Below are 18,331 nucleotides of genomic sequence, written 5' to 3'. Positions count from 1 at the left end.
GAATAACTGTAAGATATGAACAACTGAATCCCAGCTAACTTTCTTGAAATATTTCCTTCTTCTTTCTCTGTGATTTCATTTTGGCTTTCTTTAACCCCATTAGCACTGTTTCATTAGCTTGAACTCCTTTAACTATGATAATTTATAAAATGCCTCAAGATTTGGATTTCCATTTCCTCCTTTCTGAAATAGTTTCAACAGATTTCAATTATATTTTTATACATGCAAACAATTAAATCTAAATATTATTATATGTGAGAAATCTCTACTCAAAAAATTTATAAAGAATTCATTTATAAAAAGTAAAGTTGGAAGATAGGATGAATTTTAGTGGTAGGCAACTGACTGTACATGTTTAATTGTGCTTTAAAAAAAGTAATCTTTACCTCTTAGGAGTTGGTGATGCAAAACGCAGTTCTTCAAATGAGTAATTTTCATAAACCTTTAAGAGAGAGACCAACAACAATTGTAAAATCAGTAGAATCATTCTCAATTAGTAGAATGATAAATTAATTAATAAACAGTGTTAAGAAAACCGGTTATCAATATCAAAGAAAAAGGAAACTTCAATTGCCTATATAAGACCATTTGTAAAAATAAATTCTGATTGGACTAACGGCCCAAATGTTAAAAACAATTTATTGTAATTTAGATGAAAAAAATCTCAGATCATATATGTTCAAAACGAAAACATTTTAAATTTCTTTAGGCAAAGACTATAAAGACAGAAGCCATCACCTGGGAGAAGCGTGCTGGAAACTCATAAATGCAATATGCATCGATAACACATAAAATCCGTATCAATAAAAAAGAGAAAGCACACCAAGAAAAGTGAACAAAAATATAAAAGACCAATAAATACAGAAATGATTTAAGTAACATGGCAATCAGGAAAATGTAAACTAGACAACAATATAATCATATTGCTGACATCCAGTTGATGAGAAATACCCGGCCCTTTTCTACACAGCTAAGGTATTATATGTAGTCTTTCATCCATTAATAAACAATATCTCATTTTTCCCATCTTCTACAGTACTTGACTCATTAATGAGTGACAAGAAGTGTCTCCTGATATAAGAAAATCTCCCTGCCTGAAATGTAAATATGCCTTTACTACATCCTTTCTCTCAAATATCTCTGCAGTACCCAAACCTCTAAGTCTCTGTTTATTAGACCCATACCTCAGTGCCTTCACTCAGTTACATTTCCTGTTATTCTTTTTTTTTTTCACAACCAAACATACTGACACTTGTTTTTGTCTCTAGCTTTATTTATTTCCCATTTATTCATTCATCAACCAACTATACTCCTAAAACTTCTGTTAAATGATAAATGCTTGCTAAGTCTTCTTCAAAACTTAATTTCTTCAGCAGAACATTTGTAATTCTAAAATTTCTCTTGACTTTTAAGGCATGTGAGGATAAGGCAACTGGGGACAAAGTGAGTAGATTGAAAGCTGGAGTCAGACTCTCTCATTTATGTGATCTTGAGCATACCTTATGAATTTTCCTGACAGAGTGAGAACTGGAATTTCCCTCTTCATTCACCATGGAAGATAGTATCTCTTAGTTGAGTTCCCAATTATCAATGACTCCCAAATCCTTTTCTTTAAGTTGAACTGTAATTACTTCTGGTCTGTTCATTTAACTTCCTTTCATGTATCTTCATAGAGAATATCTGAAATCCACTGTATCCAAAACTGAGTCTATTTCCCTTTTTAGCCCAAACCTGCCTCTTCTTCCTACTATTCAAGCTCTATCTCTAAACTTTATTTTTTTGAATTTTTTTATTGTGAAAATACCTTACAGAGAGGTTACAATTACATGGGCAAGGTAATGAGTACATTTCTTATCAAGCATTATTGCCTCTTCCTCTGTTTTAAACTTTATCTTTTTTTCCTCCCCTTCCCCCACACCCCCAAGCTCCATTAGCTACCCAGTCTGCTGATTTAGTAGCCTAAGTATCTCTTAAACTATTCTGACAACACATTAAAGGAAGCCTTCAATGGATTATTACTGCTTTTTGAAAATGTTAAAATGTCTAACTTCAGCTTCATTGTTCCTGAAGGTAAGTAAAAGAGATAGACAAAATATTTTAAAAAATCTGTCCAAATGCTTTTAAGAGCTATAAAGCCCGAAGAACTAGGAACCCCAAAGAGATGCATTGGCATTTGGGAGAACCTAAAAGTTGATGAGGTAAACTCTGAACCATTCTAGAGCTATATTCTTGTAGCAGCAGGAAACTGACAGTAGATAAGTACATGAAATCCAGATTTAAACCACCTCCATCTCTAACTTTATTAAATTGGTCTACAACTGGTGATTACCCTAGACATATCTTCCAGAAACCAAAGAAAATCATCTCAAGAAAAATAACATCCTCTAAAAAATATGCTGCAAGTTTACTATCAGCAGCACTTTTTATTTGTAATTTTGTCGGCCTGACTCACTGAAGTGTTTGCTAAATAAATGAATAGTGAATTTTTTTCTAGTAAATAACAGTAAATTACCTTCATCATTGTAATGGCAATATATCGAGCCTCCTTCACTATCATTGGTTCATATGAAACATCCAGTTTGGGTGAGGCCAGCCCGCCAAAAGTCATGTCAGTATTAGCAGATGTGGATGTTACTGCAGGACTGCCAGGAATCCTTTGAGGTTTTTTCGTTTGCTCTTGTTGTAAAGATGTTTTCTTCTGAGAAACAGGCACAGCTTTCACCTCCACCTGACCGCATCACAAAAGCTAAATGTTATTATTACGTAATGAGCTTTGATATACTGAAAAAAAAGCAACTTAGAATTCAAGTTCACGTTTATTTATAAATTATGTTAGCATTGGTCTATCTTGGTCATTTCCTGCAAAGGCTCTCATCTTTTGACTATAAGATGGCTATAAACATCGTGGAAGGCAAGGACCCACTACTTTGGGATAAATTATCAGATTTCAACACACAAAAGATTCACCATTAATAAAGTTCAGGAAAGGTTAATAGAGTGAATCTATACAGAATTCTTGCAAGAACAATTGATTTTTACCACATAATTCAAATATACTTTCCCATAATCTCAGAATATAAAAAAATCATTAATCAATTCCAACTGTACTATTCTACAGATGAAAACTGGCTTCATTGATACGCCTTAAAACTTGACACACAGAAAAAATATTCTTAGCCAAATGATGTTTCTTTATTTTAGCAAGAGAAGAAACATTAGATAGCTCTGTCACAGACTTAAGACTTTGATTTAAACTATAAAATTTTCAATTTAATTTCTTCAACCATAAAACAGAACTAGTTTTTTTTTTTAACTCTAAGACCAGAATTTGAACTTAGTACCTGGTATTTTTGCTCATTGGCTAGGGTTCTACCAAATGAGCCACACTTCCTACCCAAGAACTATTTTTTATCTACTTATTGTACTACCTAAATACAAACATACTGTTAAAGAAATATTCTTAAATGCAAGCTGTCCTTTGAAAAATGCTATTCAGTAATACTTTCAAGGGCATTTGGTAAGACTGCTTAGAGGCAGGTTATATGCTTAGTATGCTTGAGTAAAAGAAAAAAAAGAAATACTTTCCAGGAATTACAATAAATATTTCATTCTATATGTTGTTTGTTTGCTTATGCACTGGCAAAAAAAAATTCACTTGAAGCCAGCACTGATGTCTCATACATATAATCCTAGCTACTTAGGAAGCTGAGATCCAAGGATCACAGTGCAAAAGCCCATTGGGGCAAGAAAGCCTATAAGACTTTCATTTCCAATTAATAACCAAAAAGCCAGAAGTATAGTAGTGGCTCAAGTGGTAGGCCCGACTTCAAGCCCCACCACACACACACACACACACACACACACACACACACACACACACTTGACCCCATAAACAATCAACCAACAAAAACCCCCACTTAATCTAACCTCATACATAATCACAGGTTTATATAAATTTGGATATCATATTACTAGCTCTTTATTAAATTGTGTTATTCTTATGGATGCTAACTGTAAGGTTGGCAAGAAGAGGCAATTGAAACAATAGGATTTTGGAGAAGTAGAAAGGTAGGGCTGGGAATGTGTCTCAGTGGTACTTGCCTACCATGCATGAAGCCCTGAGTTAGATTCCTCAGTACCACATAAACAGAAAAAGGTGGAAGTGGTATTGAGGCTTAACTGGTAGAGTGCTAGCCTTGAGCAAAAGAAGCTCAGGCACAGTGCCCAGGCCCTGAGTTTGAGCCCTGGGACTGGCAAAAACAAACAAACAAAAAAAAGTAGAAAAGGTAGCATAAATGAAATAGGTGATTAGTTTTGTCTTGTTTACGGTATTTGGGGTAAATCGCAGGACCATGTGCATGCTAGACAAGTGCCCTGCCACTAAGTTATATCCCTAGCCCTGTTTATCTATAATCATTCTATGAAATTGATACTTCATTGGCAGTCCTTGTCTATATAATATCTAGTACAGCCAACAATTATGTTCCATTGAAAAACCACATCTTCAGTTGGGGTTATGAGATCACTATTTCACCGAGAATGCTAAACACAAAACAAACCCAAAAGCCTAAGACAACTCAAAACAACCAGTCTTATAATTTGAAAATAGTGATTTTATAGTATAGTACAATTTTTTATCTCATAAAAATTTACCATAAGTTGTAAACACTAAGGCTAGTTTTCGTAAGATACACCTGTAATCCTAGCTATTCATATACTGTCTATAAGGCTGAAAGTAACTTAATTTGATTTGTAATTAATACAGTGATGCAATATTAACTAACTTAAGAATCAACATATTTATACAAATCTTTTCCTAAGTACTACGTAAGAATTTTCTAGATATAGTTTCTAAATTACAGATGAATGTAAGGGTGGATTTTGAGCCCAGTGAATAGTTGGTTTAGGGGCTGGGAAGGTGGCTCAGTGGTAGAGCACTTGCCTTGCATGCAAAAAGAAAAAAGCCGGAAATGGCACTGTGGCTCAAGTGGAACAGCGCTAGCCTTGAGCTGAAGAGCTGAGGGACAGCGCCAAGGACCAGAGTTCAGGCCCCACGACCGGACCCAAAAAAAAAAATTGGTTTAAATGCGACGGACACAGCTTAGAAGAAGCAAATATGTAGAAGAGAGGAAAGGAAAGAAGAGATAAAAAAGACAACAAAGAAATATCCATCATGTGGTTAAAAAAAGAACTCAACATGACCAAAAGATAAAACAAAGTCTGACTTCAAAAAGAAATATACAAAAAACAAAACAATCTACCCATCAAAACAGAGCAACAGAAGCAACAAAGGAGAAAATATTTTTAAAATACAACTAAAGTAATACTGTAAGTATAACATGAACATTAAAACTAAATGAAATGTTATGCTAATCCCCCAAATAGTATTACAGGCTGGTGTGTTGGTGTCTCAGACCTATAATCCTAGCTACTCAGGCTGAGATCTAAGGATCAAGGATCAAAGCAAGCCTAAATCCAGGAAAGTACATGAATTTCTTATCTCCAATTAATCACCAAAAAAAGCTGGAAATGGGGATGTTGCTCAAGTTGGTAGAGCACTTAGAGCAAAAAGCCCAGGACCTGATTTCAAGCCTAAGGTCAAGCATGTGTATGCGTGCATGAACATGCACACGTACACACACGCACACACAATTGTACTCTCATTCATTTATTCATTTATACTGTACATTGAGGGTTTTTCTTTTATGTTTCTAACACTCCTTATATAGTCAACTTTCTTCAAATTTCTTTGAAGTACCCTAACACCTAATATGTAGCTTGGAAAACTGGAAAGTAATATAAAAAAAATCATTTACACAATTTTTTAGAGTTCTCCATTACAGAAACAAAGAATTGAACAGATGGAACCTGAGCAATTGACAAACCTAAACTTACCAGTTACAGAAGTCAGAGAACAGACAGGTCTAAATTTCTTTCAGACAGAATTACCTTCATATTAGGAACATGTACCACATCTCCATACTGGTCTTTTGTTTGTACAGTTATGGTAGTAGGCCAACCACAACGAATATCATCCTTATTTAGGATCAAGGATGTTTTCTGAGGATCAGCATAGGAATCTGGTTGAAGCCACCTAAAAGTATTGAAAAGAAACAAATAATATTCATCACTACCACTGATAATTAACATGAAATTGGGCCAAATAAAAAAAGCTTGCACTGTCAAAATGCTAAAACACTATCTTCATTTCACATTCAGTAATAATCACATTTGTATCCCTTGGAAATCTTAACAATAGTTCATTAAAAAAAAAAAGAACAACAGGTCAACACACACACCATTTCTGATATTTAAATTATATAGACAATTTAAAGTCAGAAAATCTGAAATTTTAACCATGGCTAATTTAATATACCTAAACGAAGAAAAGAATTTAGGTTATGTGTAATTTGAAGCCCTGAATACATTCTCATTGCTTGAGGGCAGTGTTATTTGTGTACTGTTTTTTGGTGGGGAGGGATTTTGAACTCAGGGCCTCATATTTGCTATACAGGAATTTGACTACTTGAGTCATGTCCTCACCTCTTTTTTGCTTTAATTAATTTTCAGGTAGGGTCTTGTGTTTTTGCTTTGGGACTGCCTCACACAGTGATTCTCTTATCTAGGACTTCTTCATAATTGGGACCATATCCAGGCTCCACAACTCCCAACTTATTGAAAGAGAAGTCTTTCCCATATTTGTCTCTAAAAGCAATTCTCTCAATCTCCTCCTCTGGAGTAGATGAAATTACAGATTTGAGTCATGGTACTCAGCTTTAATATCCCCTAACACACAATTCATACCTTCCCTTCCATGTAAAATTTGTCAATTTCCTATTGTTTACAATATCCACTCCTGAGTTCATTCCATGATGAGATGAGTCTAAGTAATTCTATCATGCATTATATAGAAACAATTATAAACATAGCAGTGAAGCTAAAAGATCTGCTATCATATTCTGGCCACCCTTTGGGTTTTAAAAGCTAAAAACTATACTGTAATAAAAAAAACCAGAAAGTTATTTTTATTAGTAAAATGATATAAGCAAGACTATTTTTTCATGTTCATCCTACAAAAAGAGAAAATGGTAACAAAATAATCAATTATTACCAGATATCTCAAGATATTATTTTATACTTTACAAAGTACAAAAGCACACAAATCAGGCTGTTTTATAAGCATTTTGACACTTAATGATCCCCTTTTCATTTCTCTTCAGAATGAAGCCTTAAAGAAAGTAACCATAGTATTTAAAGTACCTTGCAAGCCTTCCACCACTTGATCCTGGAACACAAGCAATAAAGTCATCCAGAAAGGACTGCTCATTGCTTTGGATTTGAAGTGGTAAGTTTCCTTCAAGTGCCTCTAAAATAGTTGGTGAATGAGAAAGCGCTAAACCCTTTCCAAGAATACCAGAATGGGTTTTGCACACCTGTTGGGTTAAAAAAAAATCTATTTTACTTTTAATTTTCATTAATTATTTCATTAACTTTTTTCTTTTTTGAGACAAGCTCTTGCTAAGTAGCCCAGAGTAGTGTTTAACTTTTTATTTCTTCCCTCAACCTCTTTAGTGGTAAGATGATGGATCTGCATCATTATTCCTGACATATATGCATTTTTTTGAGGGGAGGAGGGGTCCAGTCATGGGATTTGAGCTCTGGACCTGGGTGCTGTCCCTCAGCTCTTCAGCTCAAGGCTAGAGCTCTACCACATGAGCTACAGTGCTACTTCCAGTTTTCTAGTGGTTAATTGGAGGTAAGAGGCTCACAGACTTTTCTGCCGGGGCTGGCTTTGAACCATGATCCTCAGATTTCAGCCTCCTGAGTAGCTAGGATTACAGGTTTGAGCCACCAGTGCCCAACTAGAAACTTTTTGAGAATAAATTTCATTAAATATTTTTCATAAAAGAATTAGCTTTCCAGGACTACCAAATTTCTATAATAGTAAGCTTTACATTCTATAAAATATACCACTTCAAAACTGTGACTTGAGAGTCAGAGAAACTTGAGTTCAAATTCTGACTCTAGGCAAGTGTATCTATTTATTGTTAATTAACAAATTACCCTTGAATCTAAAAAATGTGTCAATTATTGAACAAATAGTCTCTTTTATATAATAATTATAACATTTAAATTTAAGAACATACATAAGAACTTGCTTGAGAAAGAGAAGGTATTTGGTTCATATTATATCATAATTGCATGCCAAAAAGATGGGAAATTTGGGACAGCTTTGTTTTTCTTAATTAGTAGCATAATATTTCTTTTTTAAGCTTCAATAACAGTTACATAGCATAATAATCTTTCAATGGCTCTTATAAAAATTGGATTTTTGTCTGACATATAATATTAAATGTTTGTCATTTTTGTCTCCTGAATTGTAAACATCTGAGCTTTTTCTCTTTTAAACACAAAACTGACTTTTTAAAATTGTGAAGCCTCCTAACATTGCCAAGAATACACGGCTAAGCAAGAGCAGTCAAAATCACAGCTATTGTCACTTAACTGTCAAAGGTCAGATTCCAATGCAGGTGTGCTTACTATTACTAGCTGTTTGATCCTGACTGAAGTCATGTAAGGTTTTTGGGCTTCAGTATTCCACAATGGAGATAACATTCTCCACTTAACAGGTTTGCTGTAAGAACTAAGTAAGCTATAAATACATAAAATGTTTAGAAATAGTGTTGGATAAATTAAATGAAATGTGCTTTGATCCACTTAGGAAATAAAATATAAAGTATGAATCTGAACCTGAACATAATTTTCCTTTATTTTTCAACTAAGCTACTTTTTAAATAAGTCACAAAGCTTCTCTAAACTTCAGTTATAAAATGCAAAAAAACAATAGTGACTTCAGAGTATAATTATACTGTCAACTAGAAAATGCTAAATAGATGTTTTGTAAATTACATATACCTAGCTCAAAACTTTATAGTGCATGGCAAAATTTTTTAAAAAAGAACATAGTGAGCCCTCCTTCATCCTAAAAATATAACTTTTGTATTTTTTAACTATAACAGTGCTCTTTTTAATGATATTGCTGATATTAAATAGTAATGCTTTTTAAAAGTTTTTTATTAATCTAATAAAAATCAACCCAACTTTGGATTTTGTGTGTGCGTTTGTGCTGGTCTTGAGTTTTGCTCTGGGACTGAGTGATGTCTGAATTTTGTGCTCAAAACTAGTGCTCTACCATTTGTGCCACAGCTCCACTTCCATGTGTGTGTGTAATTGGAGATAAGAATCTCATGACTTTCCTGCCCACACTGGCTTTGAACCATGATGCTAAGATCTGTTTCCTGTGTAGATAGGTGCCCAGCTAGAAAAATACTTTTGGACAATCTTCCATACTCATGCAACCTTACAGTCTGAATGCCATGGGTTCAAATGAACATCAGATTCCCAACCTATCTTCTCCCTTCATGCTATTTCATTATGCAAAATTCACCCATCCTTGATAGTTTCAGTATGTAGCACGCATTGACATTATAAACAAATGATTATTTCTGCCCTACACTAAGAAGAAAGCATTATAACCAGAAAAAATACTGCTTAAATAGTTTGAATGTTCCATCCATTAGTGACAACTAGAAAAAATCAGACCACTGAAGTTAAGAGAGTGGCATACCAGTCTCTTAGTAAATTTGAGTACCAAAGGGTTTCAGATTAATATAGACAGAAAAATAGGATTTCAACTGAAATATACTACCCATATGTTTCCCTTAAGGACAAATGGGTACTTCAATATTTATAAAAGCAAAAAGTATAGCAATGACAAACTGATGATTCTCATCTGCATTTCACTGACTAGTTCTACCTTTTACAATGATACATAGGTCTACCACCATCTGACCAGTGCTTCTAACAGGCAACAGTACCTTTGTCACTTTTTGTTATTTCTTATCAAAATGAGTAACACATCAATACAACTTGAGTTCCTTTGTGAAAAGCCTTATTTCTTTTTCTAGGTAGTAAAACTATTTCAAGATAAAATGCTCTTCTTTCTCCTTAGGACTTTTCTTTTTTTTGTTGTGGGGCCTGAACTCTGGGCCTGGACGCTGTCCCTCAGCTCTTCAGCTCAAGGCTAGCACTCTACCACTTGAGCCACAGTGCTACTTCAGGCTTTTTCTGCTTATGTGGTACTGAGAAATCGAACCAAGGGCCTCATGCATGCAAGGCAAGCACTCTACCACTGAGCCACCTTCTCACCCAGGACTTTTAACTGGAGTCAATACCCACCATGCTATATAGTAAAAGACCATATGGATTTTTCTCCTCAAGAGGAGCAGTTATAACTTACGTATGTCTGAAATGATCAAACAATGGAATAAAGAACTTAAAGGAACAAACAATATGTATTTTAAAGAGACTAATTTTGTGAAAATGGGTCTAAATTAATGCACAAAATTTATCTTAAGAGTGTTTGGGACAATACCTGCAAAGCAGCTTCTTCAAGAATTTCAAGATCTTCTTCCAATTCATTACCTGTTGCACAAATAAAGAAAGTTTTACTAAAATATATTAATAGTTGACCTTTCTGGTCTTTTGTATTCATTACATCTTTTAACAAGTCTGCTACAATAGACTTAAAAGATTTAACATTCTGGACAAATCCCAGGGGTTTACACTTGAAAATGTAAGGTATTTTTAGTGTGAATATCAAGCCAATATTTAGGATGCATCCTAGAGTGATATGAAAAAAGATATGCATATATAAGTAGATATATGTTTGTATAGATGTTTAGTTCTTGAACAATGTATATTTACTTTTGGGTCAAAAAGTAAATTATTAGTTTATTCACTGATTATGCTGTATCTGGACCTTTTTATTTCATTGACTCAAAAAGAGCTACACATTTTAATAAAGCAATGATGGGTTACAGAAAAAGATAAGTTAGTGACAGTATCCTCTAATCATTTTTTCTTTTTCTTTCTTGTCAGTTGTGGGGCTTGATCTCTGGGCCTGGGTGCTGTCCCTCAGCTCTTTAGCTCAAGGCAAGTGGTTTACTACTTGAGCCACAGCACCACTTCTGGTTTTCTGGTGGTTCATTGGAGATAAGAATCTCATGGACTTTTCTGCCTGGGCTGGCTTTGACCCATGATCCTCAGATCTCTACCTCCTGAGTAACTAGGATTACAGGTATAAGCCACCGGCACCCGGCCTAATCATTTATTCTTTTACTTATTATAATAAAATTCAAGGAGAAATAGTCAAATTGTACTGAAGTTTGAAATAAGTAATTCTACTTCTTTAGAAGTTTAGCAATTCTTTAAGTGATATCCAGTGTGAACAGTTTCATATGTGTTATTGTTCTACAAGTAAATCCCAATTGCATGTGTGTCAATACACACATGGATACATACATACACATACTTGCAAATATATAAGAAAATAAATATGAAAATGGGACCTTTTCTGCAATCTGCTTTTCTCAATATAATTTGGGCATCTTTTGTTGTCAGGTCACCCAGATCTGCCTTCTTCACCTGCTGCACAGATGTCCACTGCACAGATGAGTAACACTTACTTAACTAGGTTCCAACTGACAAATATTTTGATTGTTTCTAGGTTTTACAATCATAAGCACTACTATATTACTGTGTGTGTATATATATACTACTATTACCACTATATCAATGTATATGTGTATATATATACATCTATGTAAACAAACACATACATGTACATATACATGTACATATCTTGAAAAGTTGCTGGGGATAGAACCCAAGGCTTGAGTATAATAGGCAAAACTCTACCACGTGGCTTCATTCCTAGCCCCAGATATATTTTTTGATCATCTGTCAAATATATACAATTAAGCTGCCATGTGCTAAAATACATACATGGAAATTTTTAACAGCTATTGATAAAGTTCCTGCAAAAAGGATGCCATCAATTTTCCCAATATTCAGAGACTATTATTTCTCCTAAGTTTATCAATGAATCAATGGATTGAGGGAACTGAGAAGATTGAAAGGGATTAATTATGAAGACAAAAAGGTGGATTTTAAAAAAATTAAAAGGTAGAAAAAAAAGATTAGAAGAAATAAAGTCTTGAGCATAATGACAGTGTCAAAAAGGAAATATATCTGATGGTTAATTTTGACTGTCCCCTTTAAAACAAACCTTTGGGGTGTTTGTGAGGGCATTTCCAGAAGGCTTAAATAAACAGAGAAGTCCTGCCCTGAATGAGTGTGGCAGCATCCCTGAAGCTGGGTCCAGACTGAAGAAAAGTAGGAAAAGAAGAAAAGGGGCGGGGGGGGGGGGGGGAGGGAATTCTGCTACAGGATTTCTCTCTGCTTCCTAGCTGGCATGATGTGAGCTGTGCTGCTCCTTCATACCTTCCCAACTATGATGCGCTGAAATGAATGCCATCATGAAATAAATCTTTCATCCTCACATAGTTACTTCAAATTTTTTGTCACATTGATAAAAATAAAAACCCTAACTAACATAGTATAGATGGACATTTGGACTGATAATAATTATCTTTCACCTAGGTTTCATTGACAGTTCACCTTAACAATCTTAGTGACAACCTCTTCTTCCAGTTCTGCTTATTTTTAATATTTGAGTAGGCTCAGTTTTTTTTGTTGGTATGTTTTTGTAGTTGTTGTTGTTTTTTTTGTGCTAGAATTGGGCTTGAACTCAGGGTCTGTATGCTATCCCTTAGTTTTCTCCTCAAGGCTGGAGCTCAACCTGAACCACAGTTCTACTTATGGCTTTTTTTGGTGAGTAACTGGAGATAATAGTCTTAGACTTTCCTTCGCAAGCTGCCTTCAAACTGCAACCCTAAGATCTCAGCCTCCTGACTAGCTAGAATTAGAGGACTGGGAACCAGCTTAGGCTACCTCTAATTTGAGATTAGCCTTGTTAACCAAGATTAACCCATGGCCTGACACATAGCATTTTTACATTTAAGGAGGGCATTCATATGTGTGGGTAAATAAGATTGCAAGATACCCTTCTGTCTCCATTTAAACAGAGTTGAGTCACACATACTAAGCAGTTTACTGTTCATGAGTATATGAAGTTATAGAAATCATTTTACCAATTTTCAGATGTTCTATTACAAACTCTGAATAATTTTTTAATTGTTAACAAGTATGTAGTTTTTAATCAGACTTACCAATAGGAAGTGCTAGATCCTTTTTCATCAAAGCTGCTGCACACACCCCACCAAGATTTGCCAATTCTTTTTCCAACTGAATGACTCCCTAGAATATTGAATAAAATTTAGTGTTTACAAAAAATGTTTTGAAGATAACATGGATTGCAAAAAATGTTACTCAAACTCATTCATTACCTTTGAAACTGAAAAGAATATGTCTGAGCTACTGGTTAAACTGTCAGTGGAAGAGATTTAATGTGCCTCATTCCAGTTTTAAGATTTGAGATTACAGCTTCATTATATAGTGTTTTTTGATTACTTAAAAGGAAATCAGTTAACTTTGACTTTGGTGTTCGGTATATGATTTAAAATATTTAGAAAATTTTGAAAGTAGAGGTATGGCTCATGTGTTAGAGTACCCGCCTTGAGTAAAAAAGCCACACTAGAGCATAAAGCTTTGAGTTCAAATCCTAGTACTGGTGTTAAAAAAAAAATCTAAATGGGCACCTCCTACTTTACTCCTAGCTACTCAGGAGCCTGAGATCTAAGGATCAAAGTTGGAATCCAGTCCTGAGACTCCAACTGATTACCAAAAATGTTGAAAGATGAACTGTGGCATAAATGTTAGAGTACTGGCTTAGGGCAAAAAGGCTCAGGGACAGTACCCAGGCACTGAGTACAAAAACCAGGACATTTCCCCCCAAAAAAACCATAGTAGAATATTTAGAAAAAATATTAATTACACTTTTAAATATACTTTTCAATATTGCAACATGTTGCATAAATTCTATTTTTTTACAAATTCTATTTTCTTAACATATTAAAAGTAACAAAAGACTACTGTACACAATAAAACTATACATTATTTAAATTACCTAGCCATAACTTAAAATAAATTTCAGTCCTGCTTAAAATGGATAACAACGCAATTTAAATCAACAGATTCTTAGAAATAGAATCTTCTTTAACAAAATAAAAAGATAATTTGCTTTTACCTCATCAGGTCCAGGGCTAAATTCATATCCAATTGCAAAACACTTGAAACCATAGAAGGAAGCTTTGTCATCTTTCACATAATCTGAAGCAGTTTCCAATGAAAAAAGGGCCTCGTTTCCTTACCAAAATAAAAAAAAAGGCATAATTTGGATCCAAACCTATAAAAAACATAATTAAAAATTCCCTATCTTTTATCCATCTTAAGATAAGTAGCTGTATCAGTTAGATTCTGAAGAGTTTTTTTGAGGGAGAGAGATTTCCATCCATTTGAGTAAACTGCTAAATGTAACACTAACAACAGAACCACCAGGGGTACATGATTGTTCACTGACATCTCTAACCTTTAACTTATGTGGGCATTTCTTTGACCATCTATCAAATGGAAGACTGGATAGACAGATAAACATGTTTCTAGGATGAATTAGACTAGCCATTCCTATTTAGTTAGGCAATCCTCTACTCTGGTATTTTACTCTGGCTTTTGCTGAATTCTTCATACTCAAAGACAATTCAGAGTTGAAAGAAGAAGTTTGTGAAATGACTTTAAAAGATCACAAGCCAATTATTGCTTATTTGTTAAAAAATACAATCGATTACACATCACTTTTTAAATGTAAAACATTAGCAAAAAAAATTACAATTAATTAAAAGTTTTAAAAATCAGTAAAAAGAAGTGAGTACACAGCCATTCAGCCTGGTGTCACATGCCTACCAACTCAGCTACTCAGTAAGCACAGACAGAATAACAACAGTTTGAAGTCTACCAGGGCAACGTTGCTGAGGCCCTACCAAAAAACATAAACAACAAAACAACAACAACAACAAAATAACAAGCACGGTAGGATAAGTCTGTTGTACCAGCTACCTGAGAGGTAGAGGTAGGAAGATAGTAGTTTCAAGTTTTCCTGGGAAAAAGCACAAGACCCTATCTAAAAACACAAACAAAAGAAGGGCTGAGGCTTGCCTATCAAGTCTGGAGGCCCAAAGTCCACACTGAATCTCTAGTACTGAAGAAAAAATACGTGTATATGTCTTTCTCTCTTTCTCTCACACACATACTCGCCCACACACATCTATGCACCCCTCAGAAAAGGGTTCACAAATTCTTTTCAAAGGAATGACTTGAGATCTTTAGGTAAGTTCTGAAATTTTAGTACTTATCAAGAGAAAAAAGATCTAAACCATTTTGTTACTTATTCTTTAACACCATCTACAAAACTGGCTATTCCTCAGTATTAATACATGATCCACCTCCCCCCCCCCCCAAAAAAAAAAAACCTCTAAAACAATCTCTTCTCCAAAATTCATACCATGCTATGCATCTTGCCTAGGGCCACCTTCGCTAATCCTTAACTAAACAAACCAAGGCACATAATAAATCTTTAATAATTTCCTTTAAAAGTAAACATTTTCAATAATGCATCCTTACTAAATGCACATAAATACATATATTTAACCCAATAAAATGAACATATGTACATATATTCTTCCCCAATAAAACAGAAAAGAAGCTGGGTATTAGTGCCTCACACCTGAAATTCTAGCTGCTTAGGAGGCTGAGATCTGAGGACTGTGGTTCAAAGGCATCTCAGGGAAAGAAAATCCTTGAGAATCTGATCTCCAATTAGCCACTAGAAAACTGGAAGTAATGCTGTGGCTCAAAGTGATAGAACACAAGCCTTGAACAAAAGAGCTCAGGGACAGTGCCCAGGTCTTGAGTTCAAGCACCATAACCAAGAATACAAAAAAAATAAATAAATAGAAATAAAAAAACTAGAAGAAAAACACTTACCTGGCAACACTAAAACCATAGTAGGCCATCCAGAGGAGCCTGAAAATTTCTTCAATTCTATCCATGAATTAAGATTTTCATGGACAGATGTCAATTTTGGTCCATATCCTGCATTCTGAAAAATTCTGACTGGAATCAACAAACGGAGGACATCTTCTGACTGTGCAGTACCACACTGAGGATCAAATTCAATTGTCATCCATCTGACACATTCTGGGAATGTCACCTGGCAATAGGCAAGTGGACATGAATGTACATACAGTCACACATCTACATATGTGCTTATATTTTTATTAAAAGACTTAAAAGACACAAAACAATGGCAAACTATTAGATTAAAAGAAAATTAAATGTTACCTATGAAAGAGATAAAGGGAACAGAATAAAAGGAATAGGGATAAAAGTTAAATGCTTCTTAGATTTGACATAGGACTATATAATTATTTAAATAATCATAGAAGTAAAATATAAAAACAATTCCTAGATACTAAAAATAAATAACTGATGCCAAAATAGTGTATAATCAAAGAGAGTATCTCAACTTTCTTTAAATACAGTAATTGATAATTCTAATTTACCTCAAAACACAATATTTAATTATAAATATTAGTTGGGATATAATCAAAGGATAAAACACCTATCTAGCCTCCTCCTTCACATCCAGAACAATATGTTCAGTGTCAATGAACACAATGATTCGAGATGTATGCAAAAGGGAATTCAAGTGACCTCATGTCTTTCTTTTGAAGGACATCAGCACAAATTCAATGAGGCATTTTCTCTTTTAAAAACTACAGCTACATGAAATTTCCAAAAACAAAATTCAAAGAAACAAAAAGAGGGATTAGAAATTAAAAACAACTTAAAAGATACAAGATATGTATGCTGCATACTGTGTTCTGATTTTAACTAGTAAATTTTACACATTTGGTGATATTAAGGAATTATTATTTTAAGTATCTATATATATAAATATAAATATATAAATGAAGTATATGCTGGAGGGTAAATGAAATAGAAGACTTGAACCTAGGGAGATGGATAAATGGCATGTCTTCTACCAACTTTTATACATTTACATATGTTGTACATTTAAAAGTTGACCATCTCACAGTGAAACAATGTGTTAATTTGTATTTGTACTGATGAAGTAGATGAATACTTCTCATTGATTTGCATATATTGTTTGAAAGTAAAGATTTTAAAACAGTCTAGAAGGATAGCATTAAATTTATAAAGTACTTTTTTGCACTAAGCATGGTAAACTATTTAATCCCTATATTGTGTATGCCACTTTTCAAAGCTGAGGTTATAGTGCAAATATGACATGACAAAATATTAGTCATAACACACAGCAGAGTTTAGCTGCACTACAGTTGTAAAAAGATTTGAGAAGAACTTTCATAAACCTACCAATCTACACTCTTTCAGGTAAAAATTCTTTCCTGTAGTTTTTTGTATAAAATTCTTTCCTGCAGTCTTTTGTATAACAGTGTCAAACAATATGCAGATAGTATAATAGAATGTACACTTTAGAGCTTTTTACTTGGTAGGCAGACCTTCTACCACTCGAGACAGGCCTGTAGCTCTTTCTTTCATTTTTCAGTGTTGGAAATCAATCTCAATGTGCATGCTTCTCAAGCACCCATCTGAGCTACATCCCCAGCCAAAAAGTTATATTTCTGAACACAAGAAAGCATTCTTTTAGATATCACCAAAAAAACCGATCAAATTTTAAACTAGTTTTTATTAAGAAAGATACTTACCTTGTAGTGCATTACACAGGCAGGCTTGTATGGGTGCTCACTCTCTATTACAGCATAGTGATTAGAGGTTGTACAAGCTGAGAGACCCTGCTCAGGCTGGTTTCCTGTGGTGCTGTCTGTTGACTGGTTGGGATTAAATGCAGGGGGAGCATACTTCTGATTCAAAATAGCAACTGAAGGAAGCAATTGTTGGACAAGGCCAAAGACTTCTACAGCCACCTAGTAAATATTTAAAAAAAATACTAAATGAGATAATAAATATGAAAACCATTTTAAACAATAAATTATTGTTAACCCTATTATTCATTTTATTGGTTATCAGAGGATCACATCTACAAGCCTAAGTACTGAGGACGCTGAGACCTGAAGGATCACAGTGCAAAGCCAGACCAAGTAGAAAGTATAGCAGGCTTCATCTCCAAAATAGCCAGCAAAAATCAGGACTAGAAGCATGGCTCCAGTGGTACAGCCATGCATTCAAACCCCAGAACTGCTCCCCACCAAGAAGAGATTTTTATTTTAGATGTTATAGTAAAATAACCTAGCCTAAAATTTTAAACATTTTTTGCTTTCCTGAGATCTATGGTAAATTAGGTTTTATGTAATAATAATTCCAGGATCAATAGATTATGATTTCTTCTAGATAAGATCTTTCCTAATGC

The 18,331-nt window shown here is 34.3% G+C and overlaps 1 protein-coding gene across 2 annotated transcripts in view; it reads right to left on the bottom strand.

Annotated features, from left to right (window-relative positions):
- Positions 1-18,331, bottom strand: part of Mycbp2 (MYC binding protein 2) — a 234,775-nt gene that overhangs the window by 90,458 nt on the left and 125,986 nt on the right. For both annotated transcript variants that reach the window (XM_042685653.1, XM_042685654.1), the window contains exons 40-48: positions 17,670-17,888; positions 15,904-16,129; positions 14,111-14,229; positions 13,134-13,221; positions 10,436-10,485; positions 7,261-7,433; positions 5,950-6,094; positions 2,513-2,728; positions 387-442 (exon numbers count right to left, since the gene is read on the bottom strand). In XM_042685653.1, coding sequence (XP_042541587.1) covers positions 387-442; positions 2,513-2,728; positions 5,950-6,094; positions 7,261-7,433; positions 10,436-10,485; positions 13,134-13,221; positions 14,111-14,229; positions 15,904-16,129; positions 17,670-17,888 — 1,292 coding nt within the window. The remainder of the gene's footprint in view (positions 1-386; positions 443-2,512; positions 2,729-5,949; positions 6,095-7,260; positions 7,434-10,435; positions 10,486-13,133; positions 13,222-14,110; positions 14,230-15,903; positions 16,130-17,669; positions 17,889-18,331) is intronic.

The sequence above is a fragment of the Dipodomys spectabilis genome, unplaced genomic scaffold (genome assembly GCF_019054845.1).
Source record: "Dipodomys spectabilis isolate Male_0828 unplaced genomic scaffold, ASM1905484v1 ptg000095l, whole genome shotgun sequence".
In the NCBI taxonomy this organism is placed as follows: domain Eukaryota; kingdom Metazoa; phylum Chordata; class Mammalia; order Rodentia; family Heteromyidae; genus Dipodomys; species Dipodomys spectabilis.
This window is presented reverse-complemented; position numbering and strand designations above follow the sequence as displayed.